Raw genomic sequence first — 17,240 nt, forward strand, 5'->3', positions numbered from 1 at the left:
TTGATTTCAAGTCCAGTGAGCTGGAGTACAGAGCCAAAATAACCAAACTTATATCACTTTCCCAGTACCTACTGCACTGTATATTTATTGTAACCTGAGGTTTAGTTGATTGATTTTTGGGAAATTGTGTACACAAGTTTGGACTGATGTTGAAATTGTTGAAGAACCAATCAAGCTATAACACGTTAAGGAAGGTAAAGGACTGTTTTATTTCAGCTGTTTGTTTCCTTCTGTTTCGGAAAGAGAGCTGTCACAATCTACTGTTCGACTGTTGTTTAGCACCTTAAACAAAAAGGCCTAATTAGAATTTGTGAAAGAGTACAGAAATTAGCCAGTACAGTTTTGAAACAATTACATGAAGAAGAACCTTTATCAAAGTGATGGGAAGGCAGAAGTGCGGAGATAAAAAAGGTACTGCAGGTGATCCAAAACATACCGCCTCATCTGGGAAGCATGGGTATGCTTGGCTGTCTCTGGAACAGGTTCACTCATTTTTATTAATGATTTAACGTGTTATAGCAGGAGCAGAAATAATTCAAAAGTGTACAGAAGCATCTTGATGTCAATGGGTGGCTGACTCATTGCTTTAGTTCCTACAAAAAATTATACAGAATAAAAAATGACTTTGGTTGTGTAAGTGTGCAGATTTCTCAATTAATACAACGTGGAAGAACTTTTTGCATGGATTACAGCACCAAGCCCATTTAGTCTATATCAACCTAGAACATCAGGACATCAGGACTGCCATTTTATCCCACTCTTTTCTTCTGTATAGTTCAAGCTCAGTCAAATTGCAAGGGGATCTCCTATGCACAGCACACTAGGTGAGTTCACAGATTTTCCATGGAATTAAGGCCTAGGCTCTGACATTCCAGAATATAATTTTTGCAAGTCATTCCTTGGTTTATTTGGCTGTGTGCATCTGATTGTTGCCATGTGAAATTATTCTTTAACTTCCACTTTCTGGGACCGGGTTTGTGCTAAAATATCTTGATATGGACTTGTTGGTCCAAAACACCATAGCTATAGAAAACTGTTTAATGAAATGCTGTTTGGGTCATTATTTGTTAAAATCCACATGTTCAATAAAACAATTTGACACATCAAATAAGCTTTTAATTTGTCAAATAACAAAGTCTGATGTCGTGTGCATTACATTTGGAATCGCTTGCAGTAGATTTACCTTAGTACCAGCTTGAAGTTAGAAACTGATGTAATTTTCAATCGTCTTAGGTGTGATTTAGTAATCCATGTGACTATAGTTAGTCACATGGATTACTTAAATCAAACTTCAGTTCATCGAAACTAAATGGATAATGAACTAAACAAACAAGCTAGTCAACTAACTAGCTCTATTGCCCAAAGCAATAGTGGCAAAATTGACAGAAATTGACAGGCACATCCCTATAATTAGTTTCTCTGCTCCTTAGCCCGCTTGACAAAAAATCACGAACAACGAAAATATAATGCAATAGGTTTTCGGTGTATTTTTTATAATTTTTAATTATACATACTTAACACATATGCTTAATTCACATTGCATTCTTGGTTTATTGTAGTAGATTTGTCAGAATAACAATTTCGGACATCTGGCTACCAAGAGGCTGGTAAAGTTAAGGCAACGAGGCAATACATTTGATTAGACTACATTTGTGCCAAAATTAATACTACCCTAAACTAGGTGACCACATTTTCAAACCCCCAAACCAGGACCCTTAAGTGTACCGCACGTTCAAGCATGTGCACTTGTACAGTTGTGCTCAAAAATACCCTTGTAGAATTGGTAATCTATGTACCATTTGTAAAGAAAACATGAGTGAGCAGGCAAAACACGTCTTTTATTTCTTTTGGGATTCATATTCAACTGTAGGTCATAACAAAATGGCAGAATCATAAAACAAACTGTGAATGAACAAAAAATTAACTGACCCCTGTTCAAAAGTCTGCATACCATTAGTTCTTAGTACTGTGTATTGCCCCCTTTAGCATCAATGACAGCGTGCAGTCTTTTGTAATAGTTGTCTATGAGGCCCCGAATTCTTGCAGGTGGTATAGCTGCCTATTAGTCTTGACAGAATGCCTCCACGTCACACAAAGTCTTTGGTCGTCTTGCGTGAACCGCACGTTTGAGATCTCCCCAGAGTGGCTCAATGATATTAAGGTCAGGACACTGTGATGGCCACTCCAGAACCATCACCTTTTTCTGCTGTAACCACTGGAGTGTCATTTGGCTCCAACTTCATGCTTCACAGTGGAGATGGTATTCTGTTCACTATAGGCTTTGTTGACCCCTCTCCAAACATAGAGCTTATGGTTGTGACCATAAAGCTCTATTTTGGTCTTGTCATTCCAAATTACAGTGTGCCAGAATCTGTGAGGCGTGTCAAGGTGTTGTCGGGCATATTCTAACTATGCTTTTTTTGTTGCAGTGGCGCAGTAAAGGCTTCCTTTTGGCAACTCAACCATGCAGCTCATTTTTGTTCAAGTATCGTCGTATTGTGCTCCTTGAAACAATCACACCTTTTTCCAGAGCAGCCTGTATTTTGTCCTGAGGTTACCTGTGGGTTTTTCTTTGTATCCCAAACAATTCTTCTGGCAGTTTTGGCTGAAATCTTTCTTGGTCTACCTGACCTGAACTTTTTAATAATTGTTTGAACAGTACTGACTGGCATTTGTAAGGATTTGGATATCTTTTTATATCCTTTTCCATCTTTATAAAGTTCCATTACCTTGTTACGCAGGTCTTTTGACATTTCATTTCTGCTCCCCATGGCTCAGTATCTAGCCTGCTCAGTGCATCCACATGAAAGCTAACAAACTCATTTACTATTTATACACAGACACTCATTGCAATTTAAAAAGCCACAGGTGTGGGAAATGCAGCTTTAATTGCCATTTTCACCAGTGTGTGTCACCTTGTGTGTCTGTAACAAGGCCAAACATTCAAGGGTATGTAAACTTTTGAACGGGACCATTTGGGTGATTTCTGTTATCATTATGATATAAAAAGGAGCCAAACAACTATGTGATAATAAATGGCTTCATTTGATTACTATCCTTCAAGGAAATACAATACATTATTTTGCATGAATAGTCATATTTTCAAAAATCAATGCCAAAATGTCCCAACTTCTGCCAGGGTATGCAAAGTTATCAGCACAACTGTATGCGCTTATGCATGCACCACAGGCGATTTCATCAGGATGGGGGACAATTATTTCACTGTTTAGCACACCTAGTTGCAGTTGTTTGTTTGGCTCCAACTCATATGTGGAAACATTACAGCATTGTTATTATTTTAATTGTGGTGAAAACCGGGACAATTTGGTAGTGAATGTCGAAAACCGGGACATTTTAGTGTTTTACAGATATTTGTTGGAGCCCGGGACATCTGTTCACCCTACCCTAACCCTAAATCATTCTATTCCGATGGGGCTACTCTGGACAGTAAGACATCGGTGTGAGGGCCACCAGACAAAATAATGCACTCCTCAACACAATGGGGGAGCACGTCTTGGGCTGCCATAAAGACCACTTTTCAGTGTTAACTGACCACAAAATGTCCTCTTAGTCTCCAGATTTCAATCCTGTTGACAAACCTATGGTTTGAAGTCAAGACGGCAGTTCACTATAAGCCTAGACCAGAATTTGTAAAAACTCAGGAAAGATTATGTATGTACAGTAGGAATGGTCTTAAATATTTCTATATATATATATATATATTAATTATAGCTAAGGTATTAGTGTTTTTTCCTTGCATGGGGAGTTTGCACAAATTATTGAAAACAAAGGGGCCCATTTTGGTTGAATCCCTTGAATCATTAATGGATTACAATAGAGTCAATATTTTGGAGAATTACACGATAGGTCATTACAATATAAGTTGTTTAAATATAATGACTGCTTGGTGCAGATAAAACATCATGCTAAAGAAACTTAATTACATAGTTATGAATGTTGTCTATTAATATTCAGAGAGTAAAGACTGTTGGCACAGATTTCTTTTTTTGCTCCTTAAAACTCTATATCAACCACTATAAATGAAGGCAACACATTTAGAGTTTTTTTCTATGGCTGTAGCACTGAATTAGATCTGCAACCAAACAATTTAGGTTGCACATAATATGTGCTGTTACTTCAATTAAATAAATGGATTCTGTTCATAGACATGCAGAACATTGTGCAACACACTGACTTTTCCATAGCAACATTCATAGAAATTGATTCATAAGCATGTGAAAAAATACCGAACTGTCAGGAAAATCCTTAAAGCACCATACATGGGTTTGTACGTTGACATTGCTAGTTAAAGTCCCTTGCTTGTAAGCTACAGTGTGTTTCTAAATATGGCTCTGCATTACATTGCCACTCCCACCCTGCACTGGATTGTGCTTTCCCAAAATATACTGATACTGTATCCGCTTCTTTGTATACAGTGTCATGCTCCATTGACTGCCTACTAACCCTGTGGTTTTATTACGTCTATCAAAAAGTGTCAATACATAAAAAGCCTAATGAACACTTGAAATGAATAGTAAACTTGCATAAAGAAATATAAACATGACTGAAAAGTACAGTTTTGGTCTTTTTGTGTATTTGTTTAATGAAGCAGTAGGCTCATTAACATAATATGGTATTCTTTGGGCTCAACCGTGTCTGTTACAGGATTAGATCTATGGCTTGGACATGCCTTTGATAGTCAGGTGGTTCTTCATGCTCTCCTCCCACTTCTGCCCACAGAACTTCTCTACTGTCACGCTGAGCACAGTACCTGGGTCCAAGCAATGTGGAGCTACACCTAAGGTGGGGACAAGCACATGCACAAACCTGTCATTACAGTTTCATGCATGTAACACACTCCAACAACCCATCCTCCTTGTTTTAACATAATTAATTGTTGTTAGCATATCTTCTTTAAAGCCTCATTGCTTGGTATTAGTCCTTACCATATCCATCAGGATTGGAGCGTGGGGTGTAAAAACTCTGGACTCCACAGGTCTTACAAAATGTGTGCTTGGCATTGTGTGTATTGAATGTATATGTGGTCAGATTATCCAAACCCTGTAAACACAAATTATAAAGGAATAATAATAATTTTGTAAAGCATGTATCTTCAAACATTATTGCAGGATTCACTGGGAATGAACATGAGCCCTAAACACATTTTGAGTAAAGCTGATAGAAACCACAATAAATATTAGCCTACCTGTAAAAGAGTAAACTTATTATTTGACACAATGAAATGATGGTTCTGCTTCTTGGTGCAAATACTACAGCTAAATGAAGAAACATGAGTAAGTAATTTTGTAACAACATTTGTTACATATATCACAGATTAGAATTACAGTAGCCAATATTATGTTATGTCCAGTTTACAGCTCTATAATATACAGTAAAGGCGGTTGTCACAATGATTAGTTGTTTTTTTTCAGACCTCATTCAGACCTTTGTCTCTTCCATAACAGAATAGCTCAGTTTATTATTTTGTGGATCAGTGTAAAAAGTTTATTTATTTTATTTTTTACATTTACGGTAGGTAATTAGGTAATCTAAACTGTCAGGTTGTGCTGGATTATGCAAAAAACCCGGCATACTCGCAATTGAAAACAAGAAGGTCTGGAGAATTCCAGACTTCGAATCGGACAGCCCCACAATGGCATCCGCCAGTGTGTTTCACGCAATCCATTTTCAGTCCCAACCTGTGTAAAGACATAACAGCCAACTTAGACTTCCTGGCATTTTAGCTTCATTATTATGGCTTCATTATAATTATTTTCACAACACACAGCGCCTCTTCTTCGTGGCCTACGCAACATTTACCAGTGCAAATCTTTAAATCTAATGTAAAGCGAATTCCAGAGTATTAATTAAATCCTCCACTGAACAATAGAGTAACGTGTTCCTGAACGATAACAACTTCCCTTGCTGACGTAGAATCACGTGTAAAGTGTAAAACATTTGTTCTGGTTGTTACTTCCCACATAATCCTGTAAACATGCCGTAACCATGGCATGTCAGTATAGGGTTGCGTAGCCTTACCCAAAACAGCTTTATATTAAGTTTCCCTAAGAGACTGTAACTTAAAGTTATTTTCCTATTTGTGCATTATGTTAATAATAGCGTATGTGCAATCAACATACATTTTTCAAATAAAACGTTTTGCCATCTGGGTTACTTTTCTTTTTTTTTTAAACATACCAAATAAATTAGTTACGTAGGCTTAACTGACAAATGTCAAAACGCTGGATTTTGTTAATTAGGAATATTGATAGCTGCTCAGTAACCCAAATAATATAGTTGTTGGCAATCAGAGGTCTACTCACATGAACATGTTTTGTTCCCAAAATGCCCACACTTGCTTTTGGGGTACAATAAATTAGGCCTACACGATTCCTAAAAAGAAAAGCTGCTTATAAAATAAACTCATTTAATACCAGGGAAACTATTTCACTCATATTTCAATGTTTTTATATTACAGAATTTGTGAAAATTTGCATTGTTGATTTGTGAAAGCGACCTTTCTGCCTTGACAACTGTAACGCCTGTTCTACCTGCCACACCTGATACCAATCGCCTATTCAGTTTGTATTGAAGTCCCAGTTTCACAATTTCTGTATGGCTTGTGTTTAGCTGTGTTGTCAGTAGCCAGTGTTATGCTGAAAATACATTACTTCAAAATCTTCAAGCTGTCTCGTATTTTTGTTTTTCTCCTTTTTTTTTCGCTCAGCCCCTGCACAACAAATATAGCTACTGAGGTCTAAGACCTCCAATACAAAATACAAAATATATTAGATGTAAAAGACAGTTATTTTATTTATTTATTTTAATCCAGCTAAATTACATGTAATGTGATTACAAACTCTAGTTATACGACTAGCAAAAATAGTTCAATCAGGTTGAAGTATCATAATCACCTTTATTTGCTAAGCACATTTATTTACACAGAAGGCGTGTTCACACTGCACTTTAGCCTATGTCTAAGGGGCTTCTAAGCCCAGGGCTAAGCAAGTGTTCACATCTGCGTCTTGTGAGCAACATTAAAGAAACACTTCCGGGTCACGAAAAGCTGGAATTTTTCAAAATAAAAGAGACCAACGAATTACTTAAAAACGGAGATAAATTTAGTTTATTAATTGTTTGAGAACATGTACCTCTCAAAACATTGACAACAATTCACATATGATCATATTTAAGAGTAATTTCGATAAAAAGTGGGTGTTAGTGGGTGTTAAAACACGTTCCAAGGGTAAAATTCAGACAATGCCAATGACAGAATATGGAATACATATTGCCTCATAACTGATAAACTATTGAATATTCCACAGAGAAAGCAGTGTAGGAAATGTCCAGGAGAATGTGTAGAGTAAGACAAACCTGTCTAATCATGGGGAACAGTGTGCTACATCTAGCAACACAATATTTCCACACCCTCTTTTTCCACAATGCAACTCAATGGATATGAAATACATATTGGCCTATAAAAAAAAAACTATTCTACACGCCGCGGTGAATGTATTGTAGGAAATGTTCAGGAGACTCTATAGAATGATTATATGCAAAGAAATCAAGGGGCACTCTGTATTTGCAATTGTTGCTGGTGTTTTACTCCACCCATTCCATTGGCCACATTCCAAATAGCTGAATAGCCTTTAGATCCATTATTCTTTTTGTTAATGGAGGTGATTATCACCACTTGGTGATTACCTAACAATTCAGCCAACGATCTAATGTTGTTGTCAATGACATATATTAACTGGTCATTAGCCTGTTGTACCACCTTTAGAGATGTAGGGGAGTCCATAAGACCATTTACAGTTTTATACCTTTTAGATTAGCAAACAATTTTTTACAACAGAGTCAAATCATAAACAATATCCAACTATTACGTACTAGAATAAGTCAACTTATTAAAAGGTTATATGTTATTGCAACTACATTCCAGCCTTAGCTTAATTTGTAAAAAGAATATGTATTTGTCCTTATATTGAAAGATACATGTTTTAAATGAGACAGTGAGGAAAGAAAATATTTCATCCCCTGCTGATTTTGTACAAAAGACACCTGTCCACAGAAGCAATCAATCAATCAGATTCCAAACTCTCCACCATGGCCAAGACCAAAGAGCTGTCCAAGGATGTCAGGGACAAGATTGTAGACCTACACAAGGCTGGAATGGGCTACAAGACCATCACCAAGCAGCTTGGTGTGGAAGGTGACAACAGTTGGTGCGATTATTCGCAAATGGAAGAAACACAAAAGAACTGTCAATCTCCCTCGGTCTAGGGCTCCATGCAAGATCTCACCTCGTGGAGTTGCAATGATCAGGAGAACAGTGAGGAATCAGCCCAGAACTACACGGGAGGATCTTGTCAATGATCTCAAGGCAGCTGGGACCATAGTCACCAAGAAAACAATTGGTAACACACTACACTGTGTAGAACTGAAATCCTGCAGCGACCCCAAGGTCCCCCTGCTCAAGAAAGCATATGTACAAGCCTGTCTGAAGTGTGCCATTGAACTTCTGAATGATTCAGAGGAGAACTGGGTGAAAGTGTTGTGGTCAGATGAGACCAAAATCGAGCTCTTTGGCATCAACTCAACTTGCCGTGTTTGGAGGAGGAGGAATGTTGTGGTCAGATGAGACCAAAATCGAGCTCTTTGGCATCAAGTCAACTTGCCGTGTTTGGAGGAGGAGGAATGTTGCCTATGACCCCAAAACACCATCCCCATCATCAAACATGGAGGTGGAAACCTTATGTTTTGGGGGTGTTTTTCTGCTAAGGGAACAGGATAACTTCACCGCATCAAAGGGACGATGGATGGGGCCATGTACCGTCAAATCATGGGTGAGAACCTCCTTCTCTCAGCCAGGGCATTGAAAATGGGTTTTGGCTGGGTATTCCAGCCTGACAATTACCCAAAACACATGGCCAAGGCAACAAAGGAGTGGCTCAAGAAAAAGCACATTAAGGTCCTGGAGTGACCTAGTCAGTCTCCAGACCTTTATCCCATAGAAAATCTGTGAAAGGAGCTGAAGGTTTGAGTTGCCAAATGTCAGCCTCGAAACCTTAATGACTTGGAGAAGATCTGCAAAGAGGAGTTTGAACCCCAGCACAACGAGGTCTAGTTGAATCGATTACCTGTATTTCCTTAAACAAAGTGTCCTTGATCAGGGTAGCCATAATTGGCATCTCAAAATCATTGCTCAAATGAATCTTTTTAGCCACTGCTCATAGGGCCTGGAAGGCCCTGGACGTCTCCAATCCGTAAGTCACATCCAGATCCCATGCCTGGGTTTCATACTCCAAGGCCAGCAGTTCTTGGTAATTGCCTGGGAGATGGATGGGCTGGCTTCAAGGTTGTTACCAGGAATGATCAGACATACTATGACTGGGACGAGGCCTCTGGGTAACACCTCCCCACAAACATCTGCCATCCGATGTGAAACTCTTGCTCCAGGAGTGGACATGAAGCCAAAAGCCATGGTAGATCGACCAGTGGAATCAATCTGATTTGGCATGGGGACAATGTTATCCACTAAGGCACGGAGATGAGAATTACCAATGACCAGGACAAATTAAAAGGAAAGAAAGTTAGAGATTTATCCCAATAATTAATTTAAAAAAATATATAAATATAATTATTTGAAAATATGTGCATCCTAAAACCTTCAAAGTAAATTCTGAATGTGGGCTGTTAGGTTTTATCTAAATACAACTAATATGGGGCATTACAACTCCAAACTTACATCAAACAACATGCAATATAAAAGATGATGTACTAAATCATAACAGGATAGGGTACACAGTACATATAGTTAATCAAACCAGTTACTCAACCTTTTACCCAAGTTGATCTCCTTCCGTCTTGGCTGTCTTAGAGTTTATGATGCTTAGGATGGCCAATTCTTTGCGGTCATGACATTCCTGTCATGACTGAAAAGTCAATATTATTTCCGTCTGTCTAGAACGAGAACATTTGCTTGGAGACAAATATACTACAGGACTGCAAAATGTTGGTCCTGGAAGGGCAAAACACTTTTCTGTTTTGTTTCTTAAAGGAAGTTAGCACTCAGACCAACTCAACTGTACTCAGATGGTATCCCCGGTCAAAATAAGTCAGTAAAGTGAGAATGAAGACCTGGGTTTTGGCCCTACGCGACCAACATTCAGGGCAGCCATATGCTATAAATTTGTTAACATAGAGATGTCCATGGTGCTTTAAAGACCTCTCTGGGAATATTGCTATGAATACTTTTTAAGAGTTTTATTTTAAATAATCTAAATAAGCCAACAAAGAGAAGCTGTGTGTATTGATTTTCTGTCTCTACATTTGGCTATAAAAATCCTTCAATCAATCAGAATTTTGCTCAGGCAAATAAAATTAACAACATATGCATACCAACATGAATCAAACAGCAAAACCAACAAACTGAGAAGAAATTGCCAACCTGATGAAGAAACAAAGCCTCTTAAAAAAAATTAACAGTGATTCAGAACAAATGTAAGCTGATCCAAGCAGAGTCCAAACAAAGACAGCAGGCTAATGGCCAGTTAATATAAGTAATTGACAACTACATTAGATCATTGGCTGAATTGTTAAGTAATCACCAAGTGGTGATAATCACCTCCATTAACAAAAGGAATAATGGATCTAAAGGCTATTCAGCTATTTGGAATGTGGCCAATGGAATGGGTGGAGTAAAACACCAGCAACAATTGCATATACAGAGTGCCCCTTGATTTCTTTGCATATAATCATTCTATAGAGTCTCCTGAACATTTCCTACAATACATTCACCGCGGCGTGTAGAATAGTTTTTTTTTTATAGGCCAATATGTATTTCATATCCATTGAGTTGCATTGTGGCCAATGGAATGGGTGGAGTAAAACACCAGCAACAATTGCAAATACAGAGTGCCCCTTGATTTCTTTGCATATAATCATTCTATAGAGTCTCCTGAACATTTCCTACAATACATTCACCACGGCGTGTAGAATAGTTTTTTTTTTTTATAGGCCAATATGTATTTCATATCCATTGAGTTGCATTGTGGCCAATGGAATGGGTGGAGTAAAACACCAGCAACAATTGCAAATACAGAGTGCCCCTTGATTTCTTTGCATATAATCATTCTATAGAGTCTCCTGAACATTTCCTACAATACATTCACCGCGGCGTGTAGAATAGTTTTTTTTTTATAGGCCAATATGTATTTCATATCCATTGAGTTACATTGTGGCCAATAGGTTCTAGGATGGGTGGAGTAAAACACCAGCAACAATTGCAAATACATAGTGCCCCTTGATTTCTTTGCATATAATTACTCTATCCACCTTCCTTGACATTTCCTACAATACATTCACCGCGGCGTGTAGAATCGTTTTTTTTTATAGGCCAATATGTATTTCATATCCATTGAGTTGCATTGTGGCCAATGGAATGGGTGGAGTAAAACACCAGCAACAATTGCAAATACAGAGTGCCCCTTGATTTCTTTGCATATAATCATTCTATAGAGTCTCCTGAACATTTCCTACAATACATTCACCACGGCGTATAGAACAGTTTTTTTTTATAGGCCAATATATATTTCATATCCATTGAGTTACATTGTGGCCAATAGGATATAGGATGGGTGGAGTAAAACACCAGCAACAATTGCAAATACATAGTGCCCCTTGATTTCTTTGCATATAATTATTCTATAGAGTCTCCTGAACATTTCCTAGAGTACATTTTTACAATATACACTAAGCAAAGTGTCAAAATAGATACATTTAATATTATTAAAATCGCGTTTTACCGCGGACTTCTATTTTGAAGGCAAAATCCGAAAACCGGAAGTCTTATTGTTGCTACGGAATCTCTAATGTTGCCTGCATGACGCTAATCTCTTTTGAACGTATGTTTTACTTCCTGTCCGGTTATATGAACCGGAATTATTTGTTGTTTCGTATTTACTGCGATGTTAGCTGGATAGCAAGTGAAGCGTTTATGTACACATTGTTGATGTGTTTTGAGTTCTCTTATAGTTCCAACAACTGAACAGTTCAGGTAATAAATTAAGTTACACTTAATTTCTTAGTCGTGTAAATTCAGTTGGTCCCTCCAACGACGCTTGGCCAGCGGAATTCAGCTGTTGTACTACTGTCTATTACTAATTAGTATTAGTCGTAACCTAGCTATATAGCTAGTAGCTACATAAATCACCCAGGCTAGGTACCCCTATAGATCTAAGTGTCAGCTTGCTTGAGCCAGTATCTACACTTGTGTATTTTTCATGATAACACACACAGAATCGTGTTACTTCAGATGTTTCGCCACTAAGCTGCCCGTAGTCAAATAGCAGATAAGCACAGGACAAGACTTGCAGACCAGCGCTAGCAACTTTCTAAACATCCGTATAATTAAGTATTGGGTACAATAATTTATGTTAGCTAATCCTTAATGAAATGTTGTGCCTTTCTCCCTCAGTGTCCCGGACATGTCTATGTCCCATCTGTATGGACGGCAGGGTGAGGAGGACGGGGTGGATGTGGAGAAGTTTGAGGTGACTGAATGGGACCTGGCCAACGAGTTTAACCCTGAGCGCCGCAGACACAGACAGACTAAAGAGGAGGCTGTCTATGGAATCTGGGCAGAGAAGGGAGACTCTGATGATGAGAGGCCCAGCTTTGGAGGGAAGCGGTAGGAGGCTGATATCATCATCCCGATGACTAAACTACAGAAAGATGAGGGGTTGGCAGGGATGGTTGTCAGAATACGGTGGTCTTCACAGGGTCACTACTCTGTCTCCTAGGTCTAAGGACTATTCTGCCCCTGTGAATTTTGTGAGTGCTGGCCTGCGTAAGACTGCAGCAGAGGAGAAGCAACAGCAGAGAGGAGGATCAGATGACTCTGATGATGACAACAACACTCCCCCACCACGCGACACTGCACCTAAGAAACTGCAGACGGTGAGTGTGTGTGTGTGTGTGTGTGCGCGCGCGCACATGCTATGTGGGAACCCAGAGGAGCTTTGGGCTTCAATACACAATCACATGTTAATGATAGATGGAATTAGTAGGAGAACTGACTGTGGTCGACTTGCATGGATAAACTCTGTTGTTCAAACCCTTCATCCTCCTCTGCTGGATCTCTGCAGGGCGGTAACTTCCGTGGCAGCAGCCAATCCCAGAGGACTGGGTTTGCAGCTGGTATTCGTCCTGGAGGAGACCTGGGCACCTGGGAGAAACACACCAAGGGGATTGGCCAGAAACTACTCCAAAAGATGGGCTATGTACCAGGGAAAGGGTTAGGGAAGAATGCACAGGGTGGGTCTGAGAGGGGCAAGACGCCGGTGTCTCGGCTAAATTCTGTTTATTGTGCTTGAAATGTTCCCTGTTTGCTGGTTCTCCCCTCAGTTCTGACCACAGAACCATTTCTTTTCAGGGATTGTGAACCCCATTGAGGCGAAGCTTCGTAAGGGGAAAGGGGCGGTGGGTGCTTATGGCAACGAGAGAACCAAGCAGTCGCTACAGGACTTCCCAGTAGTTGATTCTGAGGAGGAGGAGGAGAAGGTAGCTCTCCCGCACCACTTCACCAGTCTTTTTATCTGTCTGAAAGGAACTGGTTTGCTAGGAACAGTTTAATGATGGCCTTTCCACTATATTCCAAACAGTCCTCAGGTTTGTGAGCATCTGGGATGTTGCTGTATGCCTGACTGTACCTTTAACCCCATTTTTCCCAGGACTTCCAGAGGGAGCTAGGTCAGTGGCGTAGGGATCCTGCGGGTGGCGGCGGGAAGAAGAAACCTAAGTATTCCTACAGGACTGTGGAGGAGCTGAAGGCTAAGGGCAAACTGGCTGGGAGGACCACAAAGACCCCTGCTGGAGAACTGGCTCAGGTCAAGGTGAGGGACAATACACACACCTTTCATTCATTATTGGACAGGAAAGGGGTGAAAGATAGAGAATGAGTTTTAGCTGAAGGTGCAGCAGGTTGGATTTGTCTTTTTAGTTTTAAGTATCCACAAACTGATTTAAGCAAGGAAATTCCTGTTCTGTCTCTCTAGGTGATCGATATGACTGGCAGGGAACAGAAGGTGTATTACAGCTACAGTCAGATGACTAACAAACACAGTGTACCAGAGGAGGCTCCACTGAGCGTGGCCGCACGGGAACAGAAGATTTCTGGCTTTGCCCTGCCTGAGCTGGAACACAACCTGCAACTACTGATTGACCTGACCGAACAAGACATACTACAGGTAACCTTCAACCCCTAACATGCATTATTTTAAACCCATTATCTATTACTCTAATCCTATCTCAATGTATTCCCCTGCCTAGTCCTCACGGCGCTTGCAACATGAACGCGATGTGGTGGTGACTCTGAGCCACGAGAGTTCTAGTCTACAGACAAGGCTGGAGGCAGAACAGGATGCCATCCAGAGGCTGGAGGCTGTACTGCAGCTTGTGGATCGCTTTCAGAGTGGAGAGACTGCGCCTGGAGTGGGACCTGGCCTGCAGGTACACACACACACGTGTCCTCTGAGGGCAGATTTATTTTAGAAATGGAAAGGAAGTGGTCCCAGTGTGGGACCTTGCGGTGTACTCACCTCTACATTGTCCTTAATTCTATCTTTAGGAGTGTGCTAGTATCTTTGAGACGCTACAGAGCGAGTACTATGAGGAATATAAGACTCTAGGTTTGGGAGATCTGGCCGCGGCGGTAGTACATCCTCTACTCAGAGAGAAGCTGCGCACATGGGACCCTCTGAAGGTACACACACACACACTCCACTGCCTGCTCCACCTTCTCCTGTTCAAGCACTATTTGGTGTGTGAAAACACTCATACATGTTGACCCCTCTTCCTTGATGCCTGCTGCTTTTGCTGTCGGTCTGTAGGACAGCTCATATGGTCTAGAGGAGGTGGGCCAGTGGCGTGCCATCCTGGAGTCCGGTCAGCTACACCACGCCAGCGCCCCCGAGGCTCACATGGACCCCTACCACAGGTACGTCAAAACCATCGCACCCCTAAGACCTGGGTGTGTGTTTATGTGGGCAAGTGGTGAAAATACTAGAATGTTAAGGTGTGTGTGTGTGTGTGCGTGCGCGCAGGCTCCTGTGGGAGGTGTGGATTCCGGTGCTGCGAGTGTGTGTGTCGGGCTGGCAGCCTCGTATGGTGGGGCCCATGGTGGACTGTGTGGAGGTGTGGGCTCCTCTGCTGCCCCTCTGGATACTAAACCACCTCCTGGAACAACTCATCTTCCCCAGGCTTCAGAGAGAGGTACACATGAAGTCAGTTGAATCCAGGAGATATGTTTCCGAACGGTTAAGTAGGAATGTCGTGTTCTTGTTGGAGTGACGCAACAAGTGTTGTCTCTTTTCAAGCCAAGACTGGAAACATCGTCAAGGCCTTTCTGTCCCCACTCCTTTCTCTGTGACAGGTGGATAGCTGGAATCCCCTGACAGACACGGTGCCCATACACTCCTGGCTCCACCCATGGCTACCTCTGCTCCAATCACGGCTGGAGCCTCTGTACCCACCCATCCGCAGTAAACTGGCTAATGCACTGCAGCGCTGGCACCCAAGTGATGGCTCCGCCCGCCTCATCCTCCAGCCATGGAGAGACGTGTTTACACCCGGTGCCTGGGAGGCCTTTATGGTCAAAAACATCATCCCTAAGCTTGGTAAACACACGTCATACACACTAATATGGGTCATGGTCCGATGGAGCTCCATTTGTGGAACACATTGCTTTGCACAGCTGAGTTGTGGGTTAATCTGCAGTAGGGGTCCAGTACGGGGGGATATTGAAAATGTTTGCAGTCACTTCTGCAGTTCCCTCTGGATAAGTGTGCCTGCTAAATGACTGATAGGTTAAACGTATTAAATGTTAACCTTTAGGGGACCCTGGGGCCAATTGAATGGCAGGTTAGGGATTGTCTATCTAAGAAGCTCATCCTAGTGGCCACCAGTTCTGGTCATAAGTAATGCAGGGAGAAGGTGCCATGATTGACAGGCCACCATATGTTAATGCTTAATTGAGTCATTCCCTCCTATAGCTCTGTGTCTGGGGGAGCTGGTAATAAACCCTCACCAGCAACAGATGGAGCCATTCAATTGGGTGTTGGACTGGGAGGGCATGCTGTCTCCCTCCAGCCTTGTATCACTGCTGGACAAACACTTCTTCCCCAAGTGGCTACAGGTAGGTCTGGGAAAGCACAGAGGTTGTGCTTAATTATAAGTGACTGATTACACATTTGCAATTGCATGTGCTGCTGTTTACACCCAGAACATTGTGGTGTGTTTGTGTGTGTGTGTGTAGGTGCTGTGTTCGTGGCTCAGTAACAGTCCGAACTATGAGGAGATCACCAAGTGGTACCTGGGCTGGAAGTCCATGTTCAGTGATGCAGTTCTGGCTCAGCCGCTAGTCAAGGACAAGTTCAACGAAGCTCTGGACATCATGAACCGTGCTGTCTCATCTGGCCTAGGTTGGTATTACACACACACACACACACACACACATAGTTAGCAGAAATGTTAACAGGGAGTACAATCCTGGTTGTGTAAATGTTCATGATTAAGGCAATTCAGAATTCTGATTCCCCAGACAACTTGAAGGCCTGACCATTGTATTGTTCAGTATGACGCACACACTCACTATCTCATTCGGTCTGTAGGTGGGGGATACATGCAGCCCGGTGCTCGTGAGAACATTGCATACCTCACACACACAGAGCGTCGGAAGGACTTCCAGTACGAGGCTCTGCAGGAACGCCGGGATGCTGAGAGTGTGGCACAGCGTGGCATCGGTGCCAGTCTGCCAACCAATTTCAAAGACCTGATCCAGGCCAAGGCTGAGGAGAACAACATTGTTTTCATGCCTCTGGTCGCCAAGCGCCACGAGGGAAAACAACTGTACACTTTTGGACGCATCGTCATCTACATTGACCGAGGAGTGGTCTTCGTACAGGGAGAGAAGACCTGGGTCCCTACATCCCTACAGAGTCTCATAGATATGGCCAAGTGATTGAGGGGCGGAGAGAGAGATTGGGATGTGGGGGAGGTTGTTTAGAGCAGCATTGCCATTTTTTTGTAATAAGTGTATGATATTCAGCCGGTGATCACTGAAATATGTACTTGGAACCACAAATAAATGCTTTTTTGACTTTGTTCTTTCTACTTTTTATTGTACTTACCACTGCTAGTGGAATCTGTACATTAAAGATAATTCATAGCGGACGTCTAGT

At 41.3% G+C, this 17,240-nt stretch overlaps 2 protein-coding genes across 7 annotated transcripts; one reads left to right on the top strand and one right to left on the bottom strand.

Moving 5' to 3' along the window:
• Positions 1–4,638: 4,638 nt before the first annotated feature.
• cenpv (centromere protein V) lies at positions 4,639–6,743 on the bottom strand. Of its 6 annotated transcripts, none has more exons than XM_034293477.1 (5): positions 6,672–6,743; positions 5,595–5,699; positions 5,207–5,276; positions 4,947–5,061; positions 4,639–4,798 (listed from the first exon to the last, which is right to left on the bottom strand). In XM_034293477.1, the coding sequence occupies exons 2-5, from the start codon at positions 5,684–5,686 to the stop codon at positions 4,674–4,676; spliced, it is 402 nt and encodes a 133-aa protein (XP_034149368.1). In that variant the 5' UTR covers positions 5,687–5,699; positions 6,672–6,743; the 3' UTR covers positions 4,639–4,673. The 6 variants fall into 6 exon arrangements, with proteins under 6 accessions (XP_034149368.1, XP_019903630.1, XP_034149367.1 ...); XM_020048071.2 differs by lacking the exon at positions 6,672–6,743 and adding an exon at positions 6,324–6,634; XM_034293476.1 differs by lacking the exon at positions 6,672–6,743 and adding an exon at positions 5,821–6,008.
• Positions 6,744–11,930: 5,187 nt separating this feature from the next.
• On the top strand, positions 11,931–17,163 carry LOC105030976 (tuftelin-interacting protein 11). Its single transcript, XM_013134422.4, has 15 exons — positions 11,931–12,058; positions 12,479–12,691; positions 12,804–12,960; positions 13,149–13,317; positions 13,436–13,563; positions 13,734–13,895; positions 14,058–14,249; positions 14,332–14,511; positions 14,630–14,764; positions 14,892–14,998; positions 15,105–15,273; positions 15,434–15,677; positions 16,053–16,195; positions 16,316–16,481; positions 16,671–17,163. The coding sequence occupies exons 2-15, from the start codon at positions 12,489–12,491 to the stop codon at positions 17,018–17,020; spliced, it is 2,505 nt and encodes an 834-aa protein (XP_012989876.1). The 5' UTR covers positions 11,931–12,058; positions 12,479–12,488; the 3' UTR covers positions 17,021–17,163.
• Positions 17,164–17,240: the final 77 nt, after the last annotated feature.

Source organism: Esox lucius, chromosome 7 (assembly GCF_011004845.1).
Source record: "Esox lucius isolate fEsoLuc1 chromosome 7, fEsoLuc1.pri, whole genome shotgun sequence".
Classification (NCBI taxonomy): domain Eukaryota; kingdom Metazoa; phylum Chordata; class Actinopteri; order Esociformes; family Esocidae; genus Esox; species Esox lucius.

Bases quoted from the DNA above. Each gene is read 5' to 3' on its own strand.
- cenpv (XM_020048070.3), bottom strand. From the start codon at position 5,713: ATGTCTTTACACAGGTTGGGACTGAAAATGGATTGCGTGAAACACACT. The intron at 5,277-5,594 runs GTATGCCGGGTT...TTCTTCATTTAG, and splicing joins CTTCTTGTTTTCAATTGCGA to CTGTAGTATTTGCACCAAGA. The intron at 4,799-4,946 runs GTAAGGACTAAT...TCCCCACCTTAG, and splicing joins CTCCAATCCTGATGGATATG to GTGTAGCTCCACATTGCTTG.
- LOC105030976 (XM_013134422.4), top strand. From the start codon at position 12,489: ATGTCTATGTCCCATCTGTATGGACGGCAGGGTGAGGAGGACGGGGTG. The intron at 12,961-13,148 runs GTGAGTGTGTGT...GGATCTCTGCAG, and splicing joins CACCTAAGAAACTGCAGACG to GGCGGTAACTTCCGTGGCAG. The intron at 13,318-13,435 runs GTGGGTCTGAGA...ATTTCTTTTCAG, and splicing joins GTTAGGGAAGAATGCACAGG to GGATTGTGAACCCCATTGAG.